At 42.8% G+C, this 24,496-nt stretch overlaps 5 protein-coding genes across 5 annotated transcripts; 2 read left to right on the top strand and 3 right to left on the bottom strand.

The window, feature by feature from the left end:
• Positions 1 to 150: 150 nt before the first annotated feature.
• IL334_004086 (uncharacterized protein) lies at positions 151 to 4,175 on the bottom strand (the record flags this gene model as incomplete). The annotated part of the gene is made up of 11 exons (XM_062935809.1): positions 151 to 265; positions 356 to 575; positions 637 to 778; positions 873 to 1,054; positions 1,149 to 2,369; positions 2,439 to 2,539; positions 2,608 to 2,819; positions 2,943 to 3,158; positions 3,309 to 3,600; positions 3,701 to 3,923; positions 3,998 to 4,175. 11 exons carry the CDS (start codon positions 4,173 to 4,175, stop codon positions 151 to 153), a joined length of 3,102 nt encoding a protein of 1,033 aa, XP_062791860.1.
• Positions 4,176 to 7,695: 3,520 nt separating this feature from the next.
• IL334_004085 (uncharacterized protein) lies at positions 7,696 to 11,795 on the top strand (the record flags this gene model as incomplete). Its single annotated transcript, XM_062935808.1, has 5 exons — positions 7,696 to 9,072; positions 9,125 to 9,407; positions 9,571 to 10,550; positions 10,611 to 11,456; positions 11,523 to 11,795. 5 exons carry the CDS (start codon positions 7,696 to 7,698, stop codon positions 11,793 to 11,795), a joined length of 3,759 nt encoding a protein of 1,252 aa, XP_062791859.1.
• Positions 11,796 to 12,395: 600 nt separating this feature from the next.
• Positions 12,396 to 15,688, bottom strand: IL334_004084 (uncharacterized protein; the record flags this gene model as incomplete). Its single annotated transcript, XM_062935807.1, has 18 exons — positions 12,396 to 12,452; positions 12,568 to 12,610; positions 12,724 to 12,834; positions 12,938 to 12,996; positions 13,062 to 13,076; positions 13,170 to 13,239; positions 13,302 to 13,328; positions 13,392 to 13,474; positions 13,537 to 13,740; positions 13,864 to 13,916; positions 13,988 to 14,036; positions 14,100 to 14,144; positions 14,238 to 14,308; positions 14,377 to 14,474; positions 14,545 to 14,602; positions 14,659 to 14,822; positions 14,899 to 15,192; positions 15,255 to 15,688. The coding sequence occupies 18 exons, from the start codon at positions 15,686 to 15,688 to the stop codon at positions 12,396 to 12,398; spliced, it is 1,935 nt and encodes a 644-aa protein (XP_062791858.1).
• Positions 15,689 to 17,350: 1,662 nt separating this feature from the next.
• IL334_004083 (uncharacterized protein) lies at positions 17,351 to 20,718 on the top strand (the record flags this gene model as incomplete). The annotated part of the gene is made up of 12 exons (XM_062935806.1): positions 17,351 to 17,722; positions 17,792 to 17,957; positions 18,019 to 18,048; positions 18,112 to 18,514; positions 18,573 to 19,090; positions 19,149 to 19,240; positions 19,294 to 19,344; positions 19,404 to 19,494; positions 19,549 to 19,778; positions 19,856 to 20,452; positions 20,514 to 20,596; positions 20,652 to 20,718. 12 exons carry the CDS (start codon positions 17,351 to 17,353, stop codon positions 20,716 to 20,718), a joined length of 2,700 nt encoding a protein of 899 aa, XP_062791857.1.
• Positions 20,719 to 21,640: 922 nt separating this feature from the next.
• On the bottom strand, positions 21,641 to 24,029 carry IL334_004082 (uncharacterized protein; the record flags this gene model as incomplete). The annotated part of the gene is made up of 2 exons (XM_062935805.1): positions 21,641 to 23,033; positions 23,179 to 24,029. 2 exons carry the CDS (start codon positions 24,027 to 24,029, stop codon positions 21,641 to 21,643), a joined length of 2,244 nt encoding a protein of 747 aa, XP_062791856.1.
• Between the last annotated feature and the right edge of the window lie 467 nt (positions 24,030 to 24,496).

The following is a 24,496-nucleotide window of genomic DNA, read 5'->3' as shown; positions in this document are numbered from 1 at the left end:
ATGGTTGTCGTATTTTGTATAGAGATGAAACCAAATCATGAATCGCGTACATCATTGACATTACAACGTGGGGTTTTTACTATCAGAAGACGTCTAAGGAGGTATTTTTATCTCTTCTCGTACAATTATCAGTATCATATGATCCGGTATTTAGCTCCAAATTGCTTGAGCATGATTTCCGTCTAAAGCAGGAGAAGCCATTGGAGAATTGACATTTGTGAATCTTGAATGAGTTGAAATAGCTGGTGATTTCAGTGAGTCGAGTCTGTAGATTGAGACACATCGTTAGTGGTTCTGTTTATTTACTGAGGAATTTTCGACATTGTGACGATGGGAGAAAAAGGAAAACACTCACCTCCATTCCGATCTGATCCTACCGTAAACAGCTCTAAAGCAACTCAGAGCGCCTTTTTCCTGTACCATAGTCATACTAGTAGTTGTCATTCCTGACCTTGGACTATTTGGTGGATTGATACTGCTATTATTGCTATGATTGTTGGATGATGACCAGATTCCATGAGGTAAGAATTCTATTCTAAATCGGACTGATTTAGGTATGATTATACCTGTCACGTCTAAAAGGGGATTTGTCAATCAGCTTTTGGATATTCTTGTTGAAAGTACCATTTTACATACCCCTGATTTCATCTATTCGGCATTTCAATACTCCCCACCCATCGGCATCTTCCAATATAACACTTGCGCCAAACGATTCCAATAACTTGATACATTCAGCTCTGGAAGAAGCGCAATCGTCTGCTGATATCAATGTGAATGTCTATGTACGTTATCAGATCAGCTCTAGTCTAGGAAAACTACTTTGGCAAAAACAGAGTTCGAAGATTTGATAAGACAATTGAATGAATACTCACAGCTGGCTTCCAACTGAAAAGGTTGGAAAACCAAGACGTCTTGATTTCACCTGAAGAACCAACTAACAATGGTGAGGGCGGTGTTGGACTGCCCATACCCAACGGTGGAGTGGACAGCCAAGGTGATCCTGTTGGTGAGAGTAATTCCGAGCCTACCTTAGGCGATAGATCAAGTGGTGCAGCTATATCAAATGACCGTTCAGATATGAGTAATTGACAGTCAGTGATGGGTTTTACAGTGACTTGGGGTATATGTTCGTATTGCTTTGCACTTACGTTTTGATTTTCTCTTCTTTTCACTTCCATTAGATACTTTTCTGACTTTATCGAAACCTGTCGAAAATCTTTGAGGTTGGACTTGAGATTGATTTGCAAATACGTTTTCTCTCGTGGTGACATCACCGAGATATGATCTTCTTTTCATCATTTCAGGTTTATTAGCTGTATTTGGCGTAGGTTGTTCAGTCATACTCCTTCTATTATTTGTTGGTCTGATCGCGTAGGTATTATTGTTATTGTTATTGTTATTGTTACCAGTCATATTTAAAGGAGGTATTTCGATAGTTGGTGTAGTTGGAGTTATAATATTTTCACCTTGTGATAAAGCAGGACTTGGAATTGGAGTCGGACTAGAACTAGGTGATCCATCACCACCTGGAATGACAATACTTGATCTCGGTGAAGCCGTAGATCCAATCAATTGTAATTGTTCAGCAATATCGTGGAAGAATTTTTGTAATGCAGCATCTTGGACTTGAGGTACATTTATATTACCTAATCCTTGTCCAACAACTGACATACCTAATCCACCCGGACCAGCTTGTTGAGTTGAGTTAGCGATATGAGATGATCCAGATTGAGGCGAAGGGGAATTCGGTACTGATATATTCAGATTCAATCCTAAACCTGTGTGTGCTACCGTTGCTCCCGTTCCGGGTGTGGGTCGTTGCAAAGTTATTTTAGGTAATTTCGGATCAACAGGTGTGATCGTTGATGGATGTTCAATGATCTTTTCTAAATGTGCTGGTGTTTTAGGTGTTGGCGTAGTCACGTTGGTGGTATCGAGTCCAACACTTGTCGCTTTATTGTGTACGAATCGTTGTTGTTCGGTTGCAATGATATTGGTATTGGCATTGGTAGTAATATTGATATGGGTATTAGGGTTGGGTGAAGGTCGAGGTCCAATCACTCTGGATCCAGGTGTAGTAGATGTTTTTGGTGTAGTGACCGCCACAGCAACTGGATTGGGTGCAGGTCTAGTAGCCGTTGCAGTATGAGGTTTAACGTTTTCTTTATCGGTTGAAGTTGAGTTTCTATTTGCCTTTGTATTTCGATGTTGTTCTCTTTCTTTTTCTTTTTCTTTTTCTTGTTCTTCAGTTGGAACAGCTTTTCTCACTGAACCGCCATTCGGATGGTGTGTTTCTGTAACTGTTGAATTGGTTGATCGACTTGATCGTCTATGCGTTGAGCCAGAAGAGTCAGGTTTTCTTCGTCGTTCTAGTTGAAATCGCATCAATGAATCAGCTGTGACTCGTCAAACCTCTTCACGACCAAGAGTGGTCTTACCATTTGTAATTCTTCTGGATTCAGGCTCAGGATTGAAGTTTTCTAAATGTTTATTCCTATATTGTAAAAGTAAAAAGTAGAAAGCCTTTTCCCAAGTTTTCCTTTTCCGCCAACGTTATATTGTCAGCGTCCATCCTTGAACAGACTTGTGGACGTATGATCAACCCACTCGTTGGATAAAAGGGAGACAACGATTTCTTTTTCAGAAGTGCCATTCCACAAAGTTCTTAAATTCCTTAATATATCCCTATCGATCTCCCTTTCTGATCTTACTGGTCTAGCGATTTCTTCTAATCTGGGTGGTTCAACTAGATTGATCCTTCTACCTGAATCTGTATCCTGTTTCCTTTGACAGAATGGGTGTCTCATTATTTCAGCCATCTAAATTGATATTATCATCAGCATCAGGATTATCATGCTGGTATTTCTCTTCAAATTTCAACAATGGCGATGGCGATGCGAACGAAAGAAAGAAAGAAAGAAAGGAAGAAAGAGAAAACTCACAGTGATTCTCTTTTCAGGTTCAACCACTAACATCCTAGTGATAAGATCTTTCGCATCAATAGGAAGATCAGCAGGCATGACGAATCTTCCATTTTTAACTTTTTGTAATAGTATTCTAATATTTTCATCATCGAATGGTAATCTACCTGTAAGTAAAGCGAATAAAATTACACCACAAGACCAAATATCTGATGCTGCACCATGATATGACATTCCCTTTGTACACAAAGATATCAGTAATCGTCCACAACGCCATCTCTCTTTCTCTCTCTCTCGAACCACTCGACTACGACCGGTAAAATAAAACACAGCGACGGAGGAGGTGAATGCGTTTTGGGTGTAAGGCGAAAATGACGTTTCACTCACTGCAACAATTTCAGGACTGGCATAGTGTGGACTACCACAAGAGGTTTCTAATAATTTATCACTTGGTTCCAGAGCTGCCATACCGAAATCAGCAATTTTGATATTCTTTTCTGCGTCCAACAGTAAATTTTCAGGTTTTAAATCTCTATGACATATATTGAATCGATGACAATAATCTACACCCGCAGCGATTTGTTGAAAGTATCTTGATGCTTCATCTGGTGGTAATCTACCTTGAGAAACTAGGTAATCGAAAAGTTCACCTCCTTCTACATATTCAAGGACCAAATATCTGTTTACGCCATCAGCTTGATTCTCTACTTTGGCATGAACGGTTCTGATCCTCAATAGAAGAAAGAAAAGTCAAACCACGAGCTCGCACTCGTACTCACAGCTCTTTCGCGGTCTCCCAGACATCATACAGACTCATTACATTCGGATGATCAATCAATTTCATGATAACAATTTCTCTTTCTATTCCCAGAACCGCTTTATCATGTTTCGCTCCTGCGTCCGACATTGACATTCTTGAATTCATCAAGAAAGCATGTTTAGGCACAATTTTGATGGCTGCATATTGACCTGTTTTAGAGTGTTTCGCTATCTTCACTCGACCTATGTTTCGAATCGATTACAAAACAATGTATGAGCTCCCAGTCTGAGATGAGATTGGAAACGAATACACTTACCACTTGCACCTTTACCAATGGTTCTACCTATTCTCCAAGGCCCGATGACTTTTGGATCACCAGGTAGATCAGCAGATGATTTACCACCTGTAGCAGCTGCTTCTTTCTCAAATCGCGTTTGACCTCTTCGTTGGGAATGTCTAACTCGAGGTGGGGAGGGTTCAGGTATCTCAGCCATAGTGGATCGAGGGCGTGTATGTATAAGACAGCGGACGTTAAGCTGTAGGCAGGAGGTTCAACGCAGGATTGACTTTAAGATCTTAAGTCAAATAGGTTTATGGGGAATCAGAGAGAGTAATTATAAGGAGCAGACGTAGCTACTGCAGCTACTGCGCTGCAAAGAGATTAACAAAAATGAATTATAGAAGGTTGTAAATAAAGTAAAGCGAAAGAAAGTAATATGTGAGAGAAATAATGAAAACAAAGAAGAAGGGAAGAGAACGATGGCTCTTTCTTCACTTGACCTTAAGTTACTGTATCAGCCCAATGCATAGCGAGTGTCATTGGTCTTGATATTGACAAGTTAGCTTGCGCTTGCTTGTCGGTAAGGACATAAATTGGTGGTGGCTAGATATGTATATTGTTTACATCTTCATTGATCTATTGACCAGCCGGATCATTTCGGTATACAACATAGCCTCCTTTTCGATGTTGTGTTTGATAAGTAAGATGTCAACAAAAGTAAAAAAAAAGAGTAAGTCAGTTGTCAAATGAATTGACACCGGGCTTGCGTTGAATTATAGATGTCCCATGGTGTGATCTGAACACGTGAGTAGGTGATTGTCAACTAGATCTGAATAGGACAAAATGTCTCACCATGTCAATTGACTCTGACCTTCATCATCTAACTTCAAACTTTTATACGAACAGAGAAGTATGGGGCATGGAAAGAACTATGAAGCGATCGATCGGTGATCATAAATAGGTGTGAGTACCCTAGGAGTGACCAACTATCTTGTTTGAATACTGCCGAGACATGCCGACGAGTGAAATTTACAGAATCTCTTCGGGGAGCTCGATATCACTTCATGTCACAGTTTACCATTCTTCTTTCTCTTTCGGGAGACTGGGTACAATTTCCAGTTGGATCCTTGCCGTGGTGACCGCATTGATGTGTGCGCTCAGACTCTTGGCGCTTCACCAGAACGAGGTAGTCGCTGTACCACTTCCGTCATACAGGTGACGTAGAGGCATGCACTATGTTTTCGGGCGCGAGCTGATAGTTGGAAACCCGTAGATGTCCAGTTCCCACCGAAAGAGTACCTTACTGTTTCCATTATCACATTCCATGATGCGATTTCTTTGCGAGACAATTCGCGTTGGCATGTATTGGAGCGTGTCCTCACCACACAGTGATTATGGGGAACGAATCAGATTAAAAAAAAAATAACACGTGGCAGGGGTCTAACTGGGAATTGAACCCAGACTACGTCCATAAGTTTTGATTTCAAAACGGGCGTTGTACATGTCCCGAAGGACGCGTGCGACGATTACACTATTAAACCGAGCAAATTTAACCAAGTTATTGGCGTTTTCTGGACAATATATAGCTCAAAAAGAATGCGGACTGTGTATCGATCGGATGGGTGATCTTGTTTGATCATCAGCGAGAGCGCGAAGCTAGTAAGAAGAGATCAATGGAGTAAGATAAAACCTTCACTTGAGGTCGTAAAGCGAAAACGGTCTGACAGACTGCATCCCTGGTTCTGTCCGGCCGTATCAGTCCTGACACTCACGAATTGTGTTACAAATACGGTCAGTACTTCGTGTGCACTTATGGATTGCTTGCGCAATGTACCAGTCAAGGCTAGTAAAAAAGGACTGGATGTCTTGACTAACTCATGTATGAGAGGATGAAGACTGACTCCATGTGATTGTCTTCCCAAAAGCGTGCATTAGAAACCGACACACCTGAAACCTCAAACCAGTGCCCTATCAATGAAAGACTAATCCTCAGTGCACCGATTGTAGGTAGGCGTACGACTGGGATAGATCATGTGTAGTAGTCAACAAAAATAAGAGATGAATAGCAACGGCAATTCTCGCACCCGGCGACACTGTATTTCCAGGCATTCGTACGCGGGTTTAATGCCACTAATGCATGCGAGCTAGATGAAGTGTCTCCCACTACTCGATGTCGACGTCGTCTAATTTAAACTATCATCTTGGACCCACAATCCGCACCAAGAACAACGGACGATTGTTCTTTTTAGTTACTTTTATGGGATCAACTCAGATGCCGATTGCCCAGATGTATGTAATCCCTTCGGTGTGTCGGTGTGATCGGCCCATGCAGGTGGTTGTATAGTTTTGGTAACGTTTTATACAAGTATTACTCACCGCTGGAAAACATCCCTCCTCTGGATAAGACGAAATGTATGTGATGTTCATCGGTGAATGGATTTAATGGGTTCTAGACTCATTTCCCTTCGTTTTAAGCTAAATTATTACGTTGTTTTCGAAGATGCGGGGCATTACGTATACATACAAAGTTATACATGTATAGGATGGGAATAGATTTCATGTTCAGTTCAGAGGGACAGTAGGGGAGAGAGAGTACGTAGGTAGGCTCCGTAGTTTCTGATCGGATGAGCAGGTAAACGCATGCTATCATATTGCAAATGGGATGTATGATAGATCTCTCGATGCATGTTCTATATTTGAACCTATTAGATCGAATGGAATGGTTTAAATGTCATCAAAATTCAGGGTGTGATAAGCTGGGTTTTGACTTTTGAACGCTGCTCGGTGACGTCGGAGTGATCACCCACGAGGTTCATCTTTACAATGCCACTTTGTTCCTAGCTTTCCTTTTTTTAGTGCGGGCAATTTTACACAAACGAGAAAAACAATTTGTAGAGGTCGTCGCCATCATCGTCGTTGTTCACAATCATCACCATCTTCATCATCATCGTCACTTCCATCCACACTGTCGTTTTTTAGACTTCATAGGAGGAGTGTATAGAAGAGTAGAAATTAAATACTTAACCTCTCAAACTCAACGCTTTCCATTGGTCTCGGTCCGGGTAAACAAATACGTTAGAAGGACAAGAAGAAGAACAAATCCGCATCAACAGGTGATTTCATTTGTACAGGCACTTTATAGATTCAACTTTAAAACCAATATTCATCTTCGGCTTGTCTCATCGAACACAACTCAAAACTCGTACCATTGCCCCGTCCTGCACACTTCGTTCCTCGGCTATTCGCCACCATTTCATGCATCGCTTTTGCTGAACCGATAAAATTGTGTATCAACAAATCTCGCCAAGGTGATCTATATTCTCCCGGGCAACTCAGAGCAGAAGCAAGTCAAACACGGCTTCGAAAGCAAAAAAATACATCCAGTCTCTACTTGGCGCTGCTTAGAAATCGTCTGGCATTAGTACTCGAGTAGCATCAACACATTTGCTAACGAAGATTATAAGAGATCTAGAGAGGAAAGACGGAGAGAGAGGCTTGACGTGAACTCGGCGATCGCTTGCAACCTCTTGGTGAGTACCCAGATACACCGGCATATGTCTTGCCGCAGCCGTTATTGCAATCCAGACCGCTCTTCTTCTACCCTTCACAGCCTTCTGCGTCATAAATTCAAGCTCATTTCAATATCATCCTCGTATTTCAGGATACTCATCCTTCTCACATTACAACATCCTACTTCACCTTAATCCTCTTCCTTCCCGCTCGACTCTCTAACCATGCCTTCGGTATTCTCTCGCAATCGACGGGCATCGGATGCACCCCCTTCGTCCTTTGGCAAACCGGATGATTCTCCTTCTCGCCCTAAACGTCTTTCCATCGATATCATCACTCACAATGGTACAAACGGATCTCCACCTCCTTCTGGAGGCAAGATCAAAGCTTTCTTTGGAGTAGGACAACCACCTGATACAGACGTCAAAAACAGCTCATTGAGGAAGAAATTAACATCCCCTTCTACGTTCTTCAAATCTTCAGTTGACTTGTCCTCTCCTCCTCCGTCTAAAGCAACTCCTAAAACCCCTCCACAATCATCTTCCGACGATCCAGCTTTAGCAAGATATACAGATCTTTCGCCTCGTGCTAATCGAAGTCCGAATAATGAAAGATTTGCTTCTCCTTCACTTGCTCCAGAAAATTTCGCTCTTGCATCGACTAGTTCACCAGAAGGAACTCCCAGACAAAGTCGTGATGGAAGAAGAAATTCAGTCACATGGCAACCGTCATATCCTCTAGTAGTACCAGATGATGAATATGTCAATATATCACCTGATGGTCATGCAGCTCCAAACGGTCGGTCATCTCTTGGCTCAGCTTTAACTCCATCAAACGAAAATAGCAGAAGAAGATCATTAGATGCAATGAATGGCCTCGCTAATTGGCCAGCGATGAAACCCACCGTCAAACCCATCACTCCCCCTACCTCAGCAGAAACAATACCAAAAACACCTCCCAGACAACAAGCCCCATTACCGACTCCTCCACTATCAAGTCCCTCGCCAAGGAGTGGTGGTCTGCATCCACCTGATTTCGCTTCAGGAAGAAGAAGACCTTCCCTCAGTATCGACATTTCCGATGTCGCAGCTCCAGGCTCAACAGCAGCTCTCGCCGCTGCACAAGAAGAACAAAGTAAACCTGCTGCGCAACCAGCAACGAATGCACGACCTTCATCTATGGCTAGGGTCTCTCATGTTTCTCTCAACGACAACGTGTTCACAACTTCATCAAGCTCTGTTCCGGCTTCCCCTATGAACAGTAGCCGACCAAGACCCAATCCTCCATCAAGAAAGTCGACCCTCATTCAAAGTCCACCTATGCCTCAACCGATCAAGAATCTCCCCACATTACAGGGTTGGCCCGGGTTCCCGCAAGCTTCTGCTGGTATCAGTACACCAAAGACGCCAGGATGGGGTTCTCTCGCCAGAGAAGGTGGACCTAAGACACCTGGATTTTTAGGAACACCCAGTGGGCAGAGGACGCCAGGAGGTATCAATGGATTCCCCTTCTCATTGCCTCCAGTCATGACGCCGTCGGGCAAGGGCAAGGAGAGGAGTGTGTTGACCGAACAAGAGTTGAGGAAGGCGAAGAGAGCTATGGTACGTGTATTCTCTTAGTTCGAGATCGGGTTTGACTTACACTTCCATGTAGCCTGTTATGCTTCGTCAACCTTCGACAAGGCCGGTAGAACAGGAACAAGGTGGTGACGCCGGAGACGACGATGACGAAAGCGATGGAGAATCGGATCCTGAGATGGATGGCGGTCATTCTGATGATGATTCTGATGTTGAGACTGAGACGGAACCTCGTGGCTCAAGCACACGAGGTGCTCTCAGTCTTGCAGGACGATTCTCCAAAAAGAATAAAGGGAAAGCGAGGGCTTCGGCCAACGTGTCGCCTATGGCCAAATCTGCTGTCAGAGAAGAAGAAGGAGGTGAGTATTACTGTGTTACATTTGCGAAAAGCCATTCTGATATATAGTATAGACTCTATTCCCTCAAATCACGCCAATCTACCCCTTGCAGATCGAAGACAAATCTCCTCTCCCACTGTACAAAGTCCTTCAATCGGCAAACCTTCAATAATCATCCCTAAAGCTAACGGTAAATCCGTATGGTCACTGCAAACTCCAACAGAGAAACAACCTTCTTCAAATTGGGCTCAATTCGGTGCAGGTACACCTCGTGCGACTCCCGGACCCCGACCCACTCCCGGCAGAGCAGCATTGATCCGTAATGAATCGTCTTATGCTTCCACCGCGACAGGCTCAGACGGAAGTTCAGGTTACTTTGATTCACTACCTACCTCACAAGTGAATACAGCTGCAAACACAACCCCGAATAGAGTTGTAGAACCGGTATTAGCAAAAGGCTCGGGAGGATCCGAATTAGCCGATAGTGCTGCTGCCAACGATCAGCCCACCATTTTGTCCCCAACAACTGTCTCAGGTCCAGTTGAAGACGATGAAGCTATTGAAGATGATAGTGATAGCGCTTCAGATGTCGGCACAAACGAAGGTACACATGAAGGATCAATGGAGTCGCCACCTATTTCTTCTCAACAGCAGGTCGGACCTTCCCCCACTCAACCCCTCACAACAGGCTTACCTTCAAACATGGCCAGACCCACACCCTCTACTCGACCTTCGCTCTACTCGCAAGTCTCACGATCCATGATCAACCTTCCCCCCAAGCCTATCGCACCTGAGTCCGATCAACCAGCTGAACGTATATCAGTTCGACCAAGGTTGGAGACTGTGCCTTCAGGTGAACAAGTACCAATGCATATCGACTTACCACCTAAAAGTCCGTTCGGGAAATTCCAACAACCTAATGGTTCAGGTCCTGCTACACCAGCTGCTGAATGGGCTAAACCACCACCTACGCCGGCTGCCGGATTAAGCTCATTCAACTTCTGGTCAGGTGAAAAGAAACAGCAACCGGCATTGAAGAGACGAAGATCAGCGGATGACATGCTGAAACCACCCCCAGGTTATGAACCCCCCTTCCCTGGTACATATATACCTAGACCCCGAGATGAAGAAGGAAAGGAAAAATTACCAAGCTACTGGTGTTCTGTAAGTCAAAAGCTGCGATACCACATTGTAGAATCATCCTAACAAAGTTCAACATCATAGGTCCATATTGAGGGTATGTTACCACGAAAAATGGAATTTACCGCTCCCGGGCAACAAGCTCGAGATCGTTCATGGAAAAAACTCTACTTCATCATTCACGGTACAAGTTTCTATATATACAAATTTGATCCTCATCGATTCCCATTAAAAGTGGATGCTCCTGTCCCTACAATAAACGAAGATGAGGTTGACGATAGTTTACACGTTCATTTCCCCAATGAACGTAGAGGATCTTCCAGCTCTCAAATTGCTCCTACATCCATCAGGAGAGGATCAATTTCAGCTGTAGTCGGAGGAAACGAGACCAGAAGAGGTAGTATCCCTGAAAATGTTTATCCATCTAATCAAAGAAGAGGATCTACAGCTGGATTGACTAATCCATTAGCAGGAACAGGATCTACTACATCAATAAATGGATCAGGGTCAAGGCGTTTATCCGAGACATCTTCTGGAATATCAATGCCTAGAAGAAGCTCACTTTCAATAGTAACCAACGCATCTGATACCAATACAAACTCTTCGGTTCTATCTCCAGAATCACAAGATATAAAAGATGCAAACCTTTTCGCTAATCCTGGATCAGGAGGATCAGGATCAACAGCTACACCCAGAAGACCTTCCATTTCATCTACCACAGCGACGAGTTCTGCCGGTTCAAGTGGCGGTACAAGCTTAGCGTCACATTTCCAACACAACTCAATGGTCAAACAGTATTCCCTTCAAAACGCTGAATCCGGTTTAGCTGCAGATTATGCTAAAAGGAAAAATGTAGTCAGGGTTAGAGTAAATGGTGAACAATTCTTACTACAGACTTCGGATAATAGAGAAGTAGTTTCGTGGATCGAGGTGAGTAACGTTCATGACCGCCCCGGTCTATTGCATAACTTTACTGATACTGGTCCAATTTCATAGGCATTCCAAGCTGCAACTAATGTAGCGTTAGATCTGGATGTTCGACCTATGCCTAAGATAATCACTCTTCCTCGTAGAAGAAGAAGAAGAGGTGCACCAGGTACAGCTGCTAGAGCAGGAACCGCTACTGGTGCAGAAGCAGGTGCCAGTGCAGCAACAGGAACGAGCGATACTGCATCAGGAAACGTAGCTGCTGTTTCTGCAGCTGACGCAGCGGAAAGAGAAAGGGAAAGGATGCTGGTGGAAGATCAACAAGCTGAATCTATAGGATAAAACGTGCCGCATCGATATTTCGAACTTGGATCAAACGACGATCGCAGACAGTGAAATCTGAACCCATATCGTATGATGTTCATCACCATCAACACCATCACTACCACCTTCCTCTTCTTCTTCTGCATAGTATCTCGGGATAATGGATAATCACACATGTAGCATTATAACGATATCTTTTTACTCTCTCAGCATTTTACTGTTTTTCTCTTTTTTCGCTTTTCATTTCTTCACTTCGTAAATTTGGGCTTACAATGAGTTTTCCCTTCCTATTTCCTTTTCTTCTCATATCATCGGAATCTCCAGGAAGGACGGGGGCTCACTTTCCACACATTGGATTATATCACCAAATTGTACCTCGATATGTATAATGCATTTTATCATGATGTTCATTATAATCTTAAATGTAAGAAACGAAGGCGTCTCTCTATTGTCTAATGTCTGCTAATATTGTCTAATGTGGTCTAATAGTCTACGTTTGATTTGCCTTGACCTCCAAAACGTGTGCAAGCTTGTCTAAGGCGCTTTTCTTGAATATACAACAGAGTCCTCACCTACAAACGCCCGAATGCACGACGAGCAGTAATCGCTCATATTACTTCAACTTTGAATTTCGAATGAAGCTGCTTGTCTATCGTCAGACATTAATCTCCAGTACTAAACACATAAAATGTACAATCAGCCTTCTACCAACTGAACAGTTGAGAATCGTATATATCTGTCGGATTCTGTTCTCTCCAAATGAGTAAAACACGATACGCAGAAGACTCACTTCTAATAATAACAAAAACATGAAAGATTGCATGTCTTGTAGTCTATACCATATCACTCATTAGCCTCAGTCCGTAAGAAGCCGCTTTGATATACAAGGTGCTTAATTTCGTAATTTGTCATTGCATTGAGGTGGATGATGCTCTTCATCACTCACCTCCATTTCGTATCGACAAACTCTATTGCATTCTTAGCTATTTCCCTAGCCAATTCATCATGTCCCTTTACAGTTCCATCTGGAGAACCAACGAAGAATGCCATTATATCGCTATACACATCGATGTCAATATGCCTTCAGTGAATCGATCGAGGAATTAAACGATTCATCGAGACTTGGATTAAATGGCCAGATGGATATTGGAGCGACTCACTGAATATCTGAATAATCTAATTTGATCGGAACATAATGATACCATGGAATTAACATTTCCTACATAATTAAACGATATCAGCTAAGCTGCATTCTCCAATGCAAAGAAGATCAGCTCGACTCACATTATACCATTCAATCTAGAGCATGATTTTGAGCGAAACGAAGTCAGCCAGATGAGAAGAAATATGAGGCATAGGTGAAACCACCAATTCAAATGAGGTAAGACTCACGAATAAAGTGCTTTTGAATACAACATTATCATCACTCAACAGTCTTCTGAATCTTCCACTCCATCCGTTTCTAAATGTACAGTATATGCATCAGTTTAAGCATCATGTATACGAAAATCAATCGTTACTTACCCATCAACATCCATGACGTATTTATACCTATGTCGACAGATTAGCGTGTTCATGAATTTTATATAACGAGTCTGATCTTCTACTACCTACTTCAACGAATCCTCCTTCTTCACTCTTCCCATGAACTCGATTTCTCTACGCATGTCTTCGCAGCTCCCATCTTCTTCATGACACTATATACATTTATCCTTGATCAGCCTATTTTTATTTTAATGATCAAAAAGATATCACCGACCTGAAGTGGGACTCCACTCAATCCTATATCTAGCCAATTGTCAAGTTCTTCTTTCCTATATTCCTCGAGCTCGTTGTTAGGTAATATGACTGAAGTCATCTCGTTTGATGATGAGACGTTATGAGAGAAAAAGTGTAATCTCTCTCGTTGAGATTGTCTCCATGGTGTTTGACGTGAATGATCCATTCCCGTGGCCGAGCCTCGCTATGAAAATAGTCGCAGATCAGTCTACATTCATCAATCATAGACGCTATATCAAGGTCGGGTTTCTCATGGTGAACAGGGAAGGATTTACTTGATGAATGAAAGAAACAAGGAATTGCTTACCCAGAAAACTTTGGCAATGGTCTTGTCTTCCCATTTCTTGTGTTCGGATTCCTCTAATCATTGAGGCTTTCAGTCAAAATCGAAGCTGGAAGATGATATCAACTGCGGCGTTGAATGAGCTCACCAAACATATCATCCGTAGGTATCCCAAGTATGTCACTATGCCACTTGGTCTGGTAAATTTCGTCAATCTGGGTTAACAAGCTTGGGCATATTGAAAATCCAGAGGAGCTTACCTTGCAAGTGGAAATCACAGGGACCAGATCTACTGCAGCACGATACTGATCATTCAGCAATAAGTTATGCTATCGCCTTACAGTCAACATCACTACAATTCGAGATACGATACATTGAAAGTCCGGCATGCGACTCACGTAGTTCATCAGTTCAGGATTTGAACAGCAATCTGCGCTTTTATCAAAGTCTGCTATAAAAGACTTTCGCACTTTAATGCGATATCGTCAGCTGTATATCGCTCCCACAGTGGAGATGAAAACAAGCAATTTTACTTACCTTCTCCGCCAGTTAGATACTCAGGTTCAGGTAAGTCATTCAACACTACATCTGTTGTTTGGGATTTCAATGGTGATCCTTCAGGGCATGTCCATGCCCTTTTTCCCACATCCAATATGAGTGTCAGGCTATTTCCACGACAATATACAAAACGAGGAGATAACGTACCAACCAAATGTCCATTTCATTGACTGTTCAGCTTTGTCCAATTGAGCTTTTGGCCATGCTACTCTGTCATTCAGCTTCCAACAAAGTGAGGGTAATGAAGACATTGATACTTACCTTTCCCACGTTTGGCTAAAGATTCAGCTTTCTCTCTAAATGAGTTATGAACCATCCCTCTTGGACCATCATCTATTGAAAACGGTATGACCAATGGAGGTTTCATTGTGAACAACTCTTTCGGAAGCAAGGGTAAGATAGGTAAGATCAGACTGAGAGTATTACTGTTCGCCATTCTCACTCAGTTCCTTCAATACCAGTTTAAGAGAGAGTCAGATACACGACGAACGATGAACTCACTTGCATCTGTGATCCCAAGCTGCTTGACCATGAACGACGACTCTTCCTTTCCCCCGACTGGTCATGTCTGCCGCAACCCATTTCTGGTTTGCATCACATGCCGTTCCTTTATCTCCCTCTCCAGGTGGAACAAAGGTGATAGTGTATATCTTATCTTCCAACCTCACCTCTTCTATTCTTTCCCTCAATACGTTAACAGGTAGAGAAAGGAAAGATAAGATTGGATTATGAGCTAAAGGAATCAAAGATGGGACAGGTGTTGTATTTAGTTTAAATGATTGCGTAAATGTGTACCTGTTATGAAACCTGGTCAGATAGCATCTAGAGAGTATGCTATGTGGAATATCGTGACTTACCAAACATCAAAACCTCTAGGTGGATTCATACCAAAAGCTTCCTGATAATCTCCATATGAGTCTTTCAAATTTCGTATTCGATCAATCTTATCCTTTTGGAGCCGAGCTAATTCTTTCCCTCTCTCAATCAACAATCCTATAGGATGTGATTCATAATTGTGTTCATGTTCTTTCCAGTGAATCAAACCTTTATGGTCTATCGTTAATCCGGAATGGGTATAAGTATCGCTCGACCATCCTCCTGGGGATTTTGGTCTTTCGGCTTTAGTGTTTTTAAGTGAGTCAGCTGAGAAGGAGGTAGGGGTGGTAGTAGGAACGTTCCGCCATTGACTTGTTAACGATGTTGCTATTGAAGATGTGAAGAGGTAATGGGATAAAGAAAGGAGGAAAAGGATAATACAAAGTATCGAAAGAGGTTTGATTAGACGAGGCATTGCCTGCACCCTCAGCAAGGATCACAATGGTATGATGCTCGCTCCTCGTGTATTCCACCCAGATCTGTTGATTTGATCCAAGTTGATCAATCCGAGGAGATTGATACCTTGCAGAGGCAGTGTTCATTCCACGACTAAAAAAGCAAAGAGACAAGGAATTCGCGTATAACTTTTGAATGGAATGAATGTTGGTGCCTGAGTGTCACCCCTTCGGTACCATTCAAGCTTACCACTAAATTGACACACAAGGTTAAAACAGCTTTCTCACGGGTGATGCGATTGCGTGAATGACAGTCATCTATCTAAATAAAGGCGACAACAGACCTTTATCCCATACGAGTATTTTCTTGAAGTTGGCCTCAAAATGATACGTCCAATGATGTCAACTCCGTTCTTTTGGGGGTACTCTTACATCACTCTGATTATATCTCAAAATAATATAAATACATCATGACTAAATGGATTTATCTCAACCAGACACGAAGAATGATGACGCTGAAAAAGTAGGAAGATTGATCATATCGGCTTTACCCATTTCCACACACGTCCGAAATTAAAGTCAAAACGTTCTCGGATGAACCAAACAAGTAAGCTAAAACGATAAAGCATTGACCTCCTTGAATCGAGTTCCCTGGTACGCATGGATCATCCAGAGTGTTCGCAACGCACGGACACCCCTCTTTTCCATTTGATTCTCCCTGTCCCTTCTTTTCATTCTTCCAACTTCAGAGGATATCGCTGATCACAATCAAAAATCACACACGCTAAATACTCATCAATCATGAATCTAATCCCCCCTTGAAATCACTTACATCACCTCGAGACAATCAGATCTTATCCCTCTTCGTTTTATACCACATGTTGAGGTATCGTTCTGTCGATCTTGTTTAGTCTTATTAACTCATACACTCGCTCGCTTCTTCTCCTCCTTGTGCTCAAGAAGCATACAGAAGGATCCCAAACAGACTACATGCGATCGATACACATCTTTAGCAGCCCGGAATACCGATCATCAGTAGTTAGTTCATCATCCCTCGCTCGGTCCTCGTCATCAAAGACATCCTCAAACACATCCAGGTCCCTGGCAGGTCCAAGCGGAATATTATGAGATACGGTGATCGTCTTACTTTAGTTCCATTTTAGTCTAAACGAATGGGTTCTCATATATCGTCTCCCTTGGATATACGTTACATATATAAACCAATTAATCTATTTTACTCTTCACTTTTCACCTTATAACTTCCACCCTGCTCGTTTCTGATTGTTCTGATAGTACTTCGATCCTCCAAATAACCCTTATTCGTTCAACCTCCTTGGTATCGTAGTATATACTTGCATATTCACTTGTCACGTACATTCGACTCTCAGCTCCTTTGGCTCACACCGGAGCGATTATAGTACTACTGTGAGTCAAGCTCCAATGGTACTCTGGTGTATGAACCTTTTTGGTAACAAATCAATGTCTTTCTGACTTATACTCTCCCATCCTACATGTGGGGAAGTTCTAAGCAGATTTGAGCCTCTCTCCTCAGGCCCGCTTTTTGATGATTCCATCTGCGAAATATCGCGAGTGACGCGAACTGACCATGCCTTGCTACCGTCATCCCTTCTAACCTGCCAGCCCTTGGTCTCATCTTCACTCTTTCAAATAATCTCACAGCCATGTCGTCTTCTCCCTCGAGCACACTCTTCGCTTCTCCTTCCCCTTACCACAAAAGAGAGCCTTCTGACCCAACCGACTTTGGCGATATCCACGAGTTCTCCTCACCAACTCCTAAACCTGTCAGTTTATCTAATGCTATCCTTGTGAAGCCTGAGACACCACAATTACCCCAGAAACACGTCAAGGGCGTACATGCTCAATTCCACTACCCGTCTCCCGAGGAAGTAATATTCACCATACATCAATCTGCACAACTGGAGCAGGTATCTCCTCACGATCAAGCGGGTCCATTACCTTCCGCAGAGAACATGCTCAACATGGTATATACTTCGAACCCAATGGGTGAACCACTACTAGCTCATCCTCATATGGTGAGCTCGACTCAGCTTCGTCCCTTCGCATTGAATTCAGCTGACGGTTTGATCCTTCATTGTCAGCAGACCCAAGCGACAATATATGTCAATATGTTTCCGCCTGACATGCCGGAACGACTACTCGCAGATGCACTGAGAGGATGTATGCCCATCCGAGTTCTTCTCAAACCTGCTGTGCCACCAAACAACAGGTTGTTACCCAATATGTACTATGACTGGATGAGCAAAACTGGTGAGTTTGTTCACTTTGTCTTTGTCTTTTTCAAGAGCTAAGCTGACATGACGGTCTCTAGGTACCATTGACTTCACTAGTCTACCCCTTGGTAAGTACCGCAAACGCTCGTAAAGTCACACAAACACTAAGCTGATATATGCGTGTTTCGCAGCTGAACGTGCCCTTGCAATACTGGTGAATCACATTACCTTTACTCCAAGAGGGATATGGTTCTCACCCTACCCTCCGCCCACTCTTTTGCCTAATCCTACCTCAAGTACTGCCACTAGGTATATCCGACCGGCAAGAATGGTTGCAACACCTAAACCTCCATGCGATCCGGAGCTCGCTTTTCTTGCCAACTTCCCTACACCCGGAAAAGTGTACGATGCCGTTCGACCTTGGGGATCTATCAGAACGGTGAATACATACGTTACTGAAGCGAGTGAACAGGGGAAAGGCGAACACAACAATCACCTCTGGCTGGCCAGAGTCGAGTTCTGGTACGAAGAAGAGGCTTCAAGATTTGATAGAGGGTTTGGCCAAACTGCAAGTCTGCTGAAAGGGTGGCAGATGTAAGCTTCCTTTTCATAATCACAAGAAACACGGCAACCGACTGATGATTTAAAACAGCCATATTCATTCCTCTATGCCGGAACCAATTACACCTGTATCCGAGCATGATTTTCAAGCCCGTCCTCCAATCCATATTGATATGCCACCTCAAACCCCCTCCTCCGCAAGCCAAGTCCAATACCTTACACCCATCTATCCTGTGGATGGTAACCAAGTCATCCCATCAATGGGTATGATGTATGTGCCGAATCTTTCAGTTCCATCGACACCTACAACTACTATGATCCCCAACTTTTCTGGTGTTGATCATGTACTTATGCCGACCTCTGTGGACTTTGTCCCACCTTGGGCAGATCATAACCTGTTTGCTGCTGTCGGTATCATACCTGACAGCTGTAGTGATGGATATTTCGGACCGACGACGTCGGATGTGATGTGTAGAAGGCTGGGTAAAGCAAGTATGAGTAGTTTAAATGGCAGGGGTCGAACATGGAGCTTAACTGTTGGTGAGAGTTCTGAGGGGGATTTGAGGCCTACCGGCTTGGTTTCAGACGATGGAACAATCATCCAACATGGTAAGTTTAGCAGATGATAGCTCTGATGATGCACAACAAGACTAATGTATGAGTGAAGGTCCCGGACAACATATCAGGCCCGCACCAGCCTTTGGACCAGGATCAAATAGTGCGTCTGGCTTAGTGGACTATAGTAATGTGTTCGTAAAGGTGAGAGATGCTTCTTCTACGGGATCGTGCTCAAAGCTGAACTCTGCGTCCAGAACCTCGATTCTGACATTAGCTCCTACTATCTTGAACACATATTCAGTCAGGTTAGTAGCGTTTATTACACGTTCACGTGTGTTAGAGCTAACTGCATTGTTCATGTCAGTTTGGCCAAGTCGTTAGCGCTCGAGTTATGCGCGATGACGAGGGTAGATCTAGAGGATATGGATTTGTCAGCTTCTATGCTCCAGAACAGGGTAAGCGGGAACGCTCAGCAGTAATCTCTATACTGATGCACATGCCATACTTAGCTGCGAGTGCTATAGCCCTCATGCATAATCAGAAAGTGGGCCGGAATTACCTGTCAGTAACGCTTCACGAACCACGCAAACTTCGACCAGAGAAGATAGCCGAACGCGTAGCGCAAGGTTTGCCTACATCTCTTGGCCGACAATCTGCAGCTCTGCCTCGTAGATCCATGAGCCCGGTCAGAACAGATAGGATTGGAAGGGGAAGAAAACTTCATGAGGACGTACCAAAGGTAAGCACAATTATCAATTGAGAGATGCTGACTCGATACACTGTTACGTTGCATCACGCTGATATAAGCTTTCAAAGACCCTTAGCACCACCGATCAGTTCCGCTCTCTTAGTCCTGATTCTCGTAAAATCACTTTGTCTAAGCAAATTGCACATAAAGTTCGTTCTTATGCAGAAGTCAACTCCAGACCTGATGAACATTTTGGAATCGCTCTCGACAGTCTTGTACAACAAGATCTCTCAATCATCCCTTTGTTGGACAATAACGAGCAGCTTCAGTCGAGAATACGTAACGCCTTTACCGTTATTGACTCACAAGTCCACTCTGGAAACGAGTCAAAGAGAGATTTTCACAAGCAAGAAGGTACTTCAGTATGTCAACCGAAGCTGTCGCAACATGAACAGTGCGAAAACCAAGAGTCAAATAGTATGAGCGAATGTACTCTTGTTCCGCTCGAGGGACTTGATATCTCATCGTTCGGCTCACTCCCCGCTAAAGATATCATATACAATCTTCAAGGTGAACATGGGTTGAACGTTCTTGCTTACTTGGGCGTCATTGAACCGACAATTACCGAGAAGACTTCCAACGCAACCTGGGCACAGGAACTGATGAACAAAAGTAAGGTCGTCAGAGTTGTGGAGCTTGCCAACGTCTTGGTTAAAAGGCTTGATGTATGTTCCAAATCCGATTCATGGCTCACAAATCGTTACTAGAAAGCTGACTTTAGCACAGTCTGAAGCGATGAAAAAGAGTCAGCAGATCAAATTAATAAAACAAATGATCAATGCAGAAGATGATAAGGCCTTATGTCAATTGTAAGTCGGCTGCTGCAGTACCGATGAGCGGAGCAATGCTAAGGAATTGGAATAGATCGATATACCCAGCTTTGATCAACGCCAAGTTCAAAGCTTTTATTGGGTCACAGGGGAAAGTCTAACCTATTTACAACGAGTACCTTTGCGCCCATATTGTTTTGCATCCCACGCCTTTCCTCTCAAATAAACACCGTTAATCCATTCACGCAGTAAAACAATACGATACGACCAATTTCTCTTCTCACCTCATTTGTGACTAATTCACGAGCCACATACCATTACCGACGATCTAGATGATGATTCCACTCCTTTGCTCTTTCCAATAAACCAATAACGACAGGCAACGCGAGAACACACGACATGAACTCTACGAAAAGCAAGAAAGCATACTTCCTCACGAAAATACTTCGCATTTTTCCATCATCTGTACATAACATTATATACTTACCGGTCCCAGTAATACCACGTTCTTTTTCATTGATCAACATTACATTCCTTACGGTCTTTACTATGCTTCCGTTTTATTTTGTGTCTTCTCGTATATCAAGATCACATTGACAAGTACTTCTCATTCTTTGAATCTTCTCTTTCGTTTGATACGAGCCTTTGTCATTAGTAGTGGTTTTGTTTCTGGGGTTTTATGGTTCATCGCCATGCTGTATACAAAGTTTTTTTATGAGAAGGTTGCCGATTTACGTTTTTACGTTTTTAATGAAGTTGATATACAATGACGAGATGGAGATAGCATGATAAATTTTCCAATGCATCCAAGATATGTTGTATCAATGCTATTGTTTATAATTAATCACCTTCCACAAACCCACGGAAGACAAGATGTCGCCCAAGAATATCCAAAAAAGACAGCGTTGACTCCGGAAATACCGCCAAGACAGAAAGATACAAAACAACGATTATACAATGATTCTACTCTTTCTAATCTGACGTTCCTTGATTCTTCCATTTTCAACCATATTTCCAAGACCCACACATATATATATCGTTATTGATGACCTAACTTCTAAAAATCCCAAATTCAGATTCCAATCAATTCGTGAATTCAGACCAATTATCCATGTTCATATTCAGGGTTGGACCTGCTCCCGTCGACTGTGATTGTGATTGTGAATGTGGTTGTGGTTGTGAATGTGACGCTGAGCCAGTTGACGATAACATTGGACCTCCCGATGGAGCGTTCGACTGGTTGTTATCATTGTTGTTGTATAGAGGTAGTCCTTGAGCTAGACCATGTTGAGAGATACCTTGATTCATTTGATTTAGGAATTGCATTTGATTTGGGATTTGATTTTGACTTTGATTTGATTGAGGAACTGAATTCGCATGTTGTCCAAGAGGATTTAATGAACCACCTCCATTGAATTGCATTTGTTGAAGACCCATGAATTGTTGATTCCCATTTCCATTTCCATTTCCATTTCCATTTTGTTGTTGATTCATGATCATTGATCCGAGTTGACTAGGGTTTAATCCCGTTAATTGAGAATTCAAATTAGCCAATTGAGAAGGACTTAATCCTGCCAACAATTGAGGATTAAACGATTGATTTCCCATCCCCATCCCCATTCCTGCTCCAGTTCCAGTTGCCGTTGATCCAGGATTGCCTCGTTGATGTTGCTGTTGTTGTTGTTGAGCTTGTATTTGTTGAGCTTGTAACTGTTGTAAAGCAATTAAATAATTTGGGTGTATACCTTGAGGATTTATTTGACCTCCATTTGTATTTTGCACAGCACCCATATTACCATTTATAATTCCATTAACATTGCTATTACCACTACTGTTGCTATTGACGAGACCGCTCATTCCAGGTACTGAATTGGAATTGATATTTGAGGAAGACAGTGAACGTGGTTGTTGACCATGTTGTGTCCGTGGTAAAGCAGACTGATTCGATTGAGGTGTAGTTTGGATATTCATTGGATTATGATGAGGTGATTGTTTGGTTACTATGCCAGATGCAGAAACCTGACTTTGAGTTTGAATCGGATTTGATCTTTCTCTTTGCGTTTGTCCTTGATCTTGTGATTGTCCTGTAGATGTAGAAATATTTCCTCTAATTCCATTGATTTGCGATTTCGAGTTATTATTTTCGTTGATTTCTTCTATTCCAATGTCCAATTTCCTCTTCTTGATCGGACTTTGACTTTGACCATTTGTCTCCATCTTTGTGCCTACACCTACACCACTTTGACCACCCGCTTCGCCTTCTCCCTCTTCTTCACCTTGCCCTTGTCCTTGTAAATCGCTCTTGGCAATTTTGGAAGGAGTGAGCGTGGACGATAGGGGAACGATCGGTGAAGGTGGTCTGGGATCTTGTCCATGATTGTAATACTCTGAACAACGTCTGTCATACATGTATTGTTGTAGCGAATAATCCCATTGTGGTCCTCGAGATTTACGTGCTGATATCAATAACGAGTTCCTACAGATGTTTTGTGCTTTAGCACGAGAAAAACAATGGAAAAAAGGAAGATAGGGACGAGAACGAGAACTGAAAGTGACACCAAACAAGCGAGCGAGCGAATGACAACCTTGTACCCCCCTCGCCTTTTCGCGAATGAACTCACCAATAACTAGCACTCCCCCTTATACTTTCTTTTTCCTTTTCTGACAATTCACCTTTCTTACCACCGCCTCCTGCGCCTCCACTTGTACCCACACCTGAATTCGCTGCATCCTCTTGCTGGTGCTGCTGTTGGTACTGTTGGAATAGAATTGAAGATGATTCAGGTAATTCACCACTAGCGATCATATCAGCTTCTTTTTGTAATTCAGCTAATCGTTTAGCGCGTTGTTTCCAATGTAAATGACTTAAATCTGGTATTTTGATTACTCTCTTTATCGGTGTTGGTGTTGGTGTGCTATTTGCCTCAGGTACAGGTACAATTGCAGGTGTAGCTGTAGCTGTATCAGGTGTAGGAGTGACTGCTGATGTTGATGTTGATGTTGCTGGATTAGGTTGTGGTATTTCAATCTCGATTACGGGAGTTGAGGTTGATGGTGTATCAGGTGCAGGTACGGATGCATCCGTCGTTGTAGGTGGTAGTGGTTGTATCTCCTCAGGGACAACAGGCGGAGGAGGAGGAGGTGGTGGTGGTGGTGGTGTTGGAGGTGGTTTAGGTTTTAATCCTAAATATTTGACTCTATATTCTTCTAATTGATCGATTGATAGATAAGATTCCAAATCGAATATTTGTCCTTTTTCCTTTGCCAATTTCTTAGCCAGTATCAATACTTCCAGCTCTACATTAGTAGGTATCACTGGTTTACCTATCGGTTTTGGTATTGGTTTTGGATTTGGTATCGGGTTTGTCGATGATGGGTTCGAAGAGGTCGAGGCTGAGGTTGAGGCAGAGGTCGACGAGGTGGGAGGTGGTAGGAGAATCGTTATGGATGTAGGTGGATTACGACGTGGCATTTTGACATTGAACGCTGATTCTCCAGTGCCAGTGATTGTTTTGATCGTCGTTCAGGATGTTTTGCTTTTGTTTTCTATTTGATTGTTATTTGATTGTTGTCGTGTTGTGTTGTTGTCTCGTTTCACTTTCAAAGGATGGGATTGATTGAATCAACGATATTCGATTATTTCCGCCTTTGTTGTGTTTCAGGTCTGAGGTGTGTGTGTGTGTATCGATGATACTCGTTGTGTAGTGAATTGGCAGTGATCTATAGTCATCAGAGGTAATGTCGAAAATGTCAATGAAATATCAACAAAGAGAAGAAGAACATTAAAATAATAGGCATTAGGCAACAAAACAGATTGAATCCGGAATCGGCTTGGATGAGCCTGATAAACCAATCAAATCCCAGCGCAAAACAACAACAACCTGCATTATCAGCCTCACCATCTACCCCCCCCCCCACTTGTGCGGCGCGTAGTTTTCA

The sequence above is a fragment of the Kwoniella shivajii genome, chromosome 5, assembly GCF_035658355.1.
Source record: "Kwoniella shivajii chromosome 5, complete sequence".
Taxonomy (NCBI): domain Eukaryota; kingdom Fungi; phylum Basidiomycota; class Tremellomycetes; order Tremellales; family Cryptococcaceae; genus Kwoniella; species Kwoniella shivajii.
Note: the sequence above shows the minus strand (reverse complement) of the source record. Positions and strands in the feature narration are given on the sequence as shown.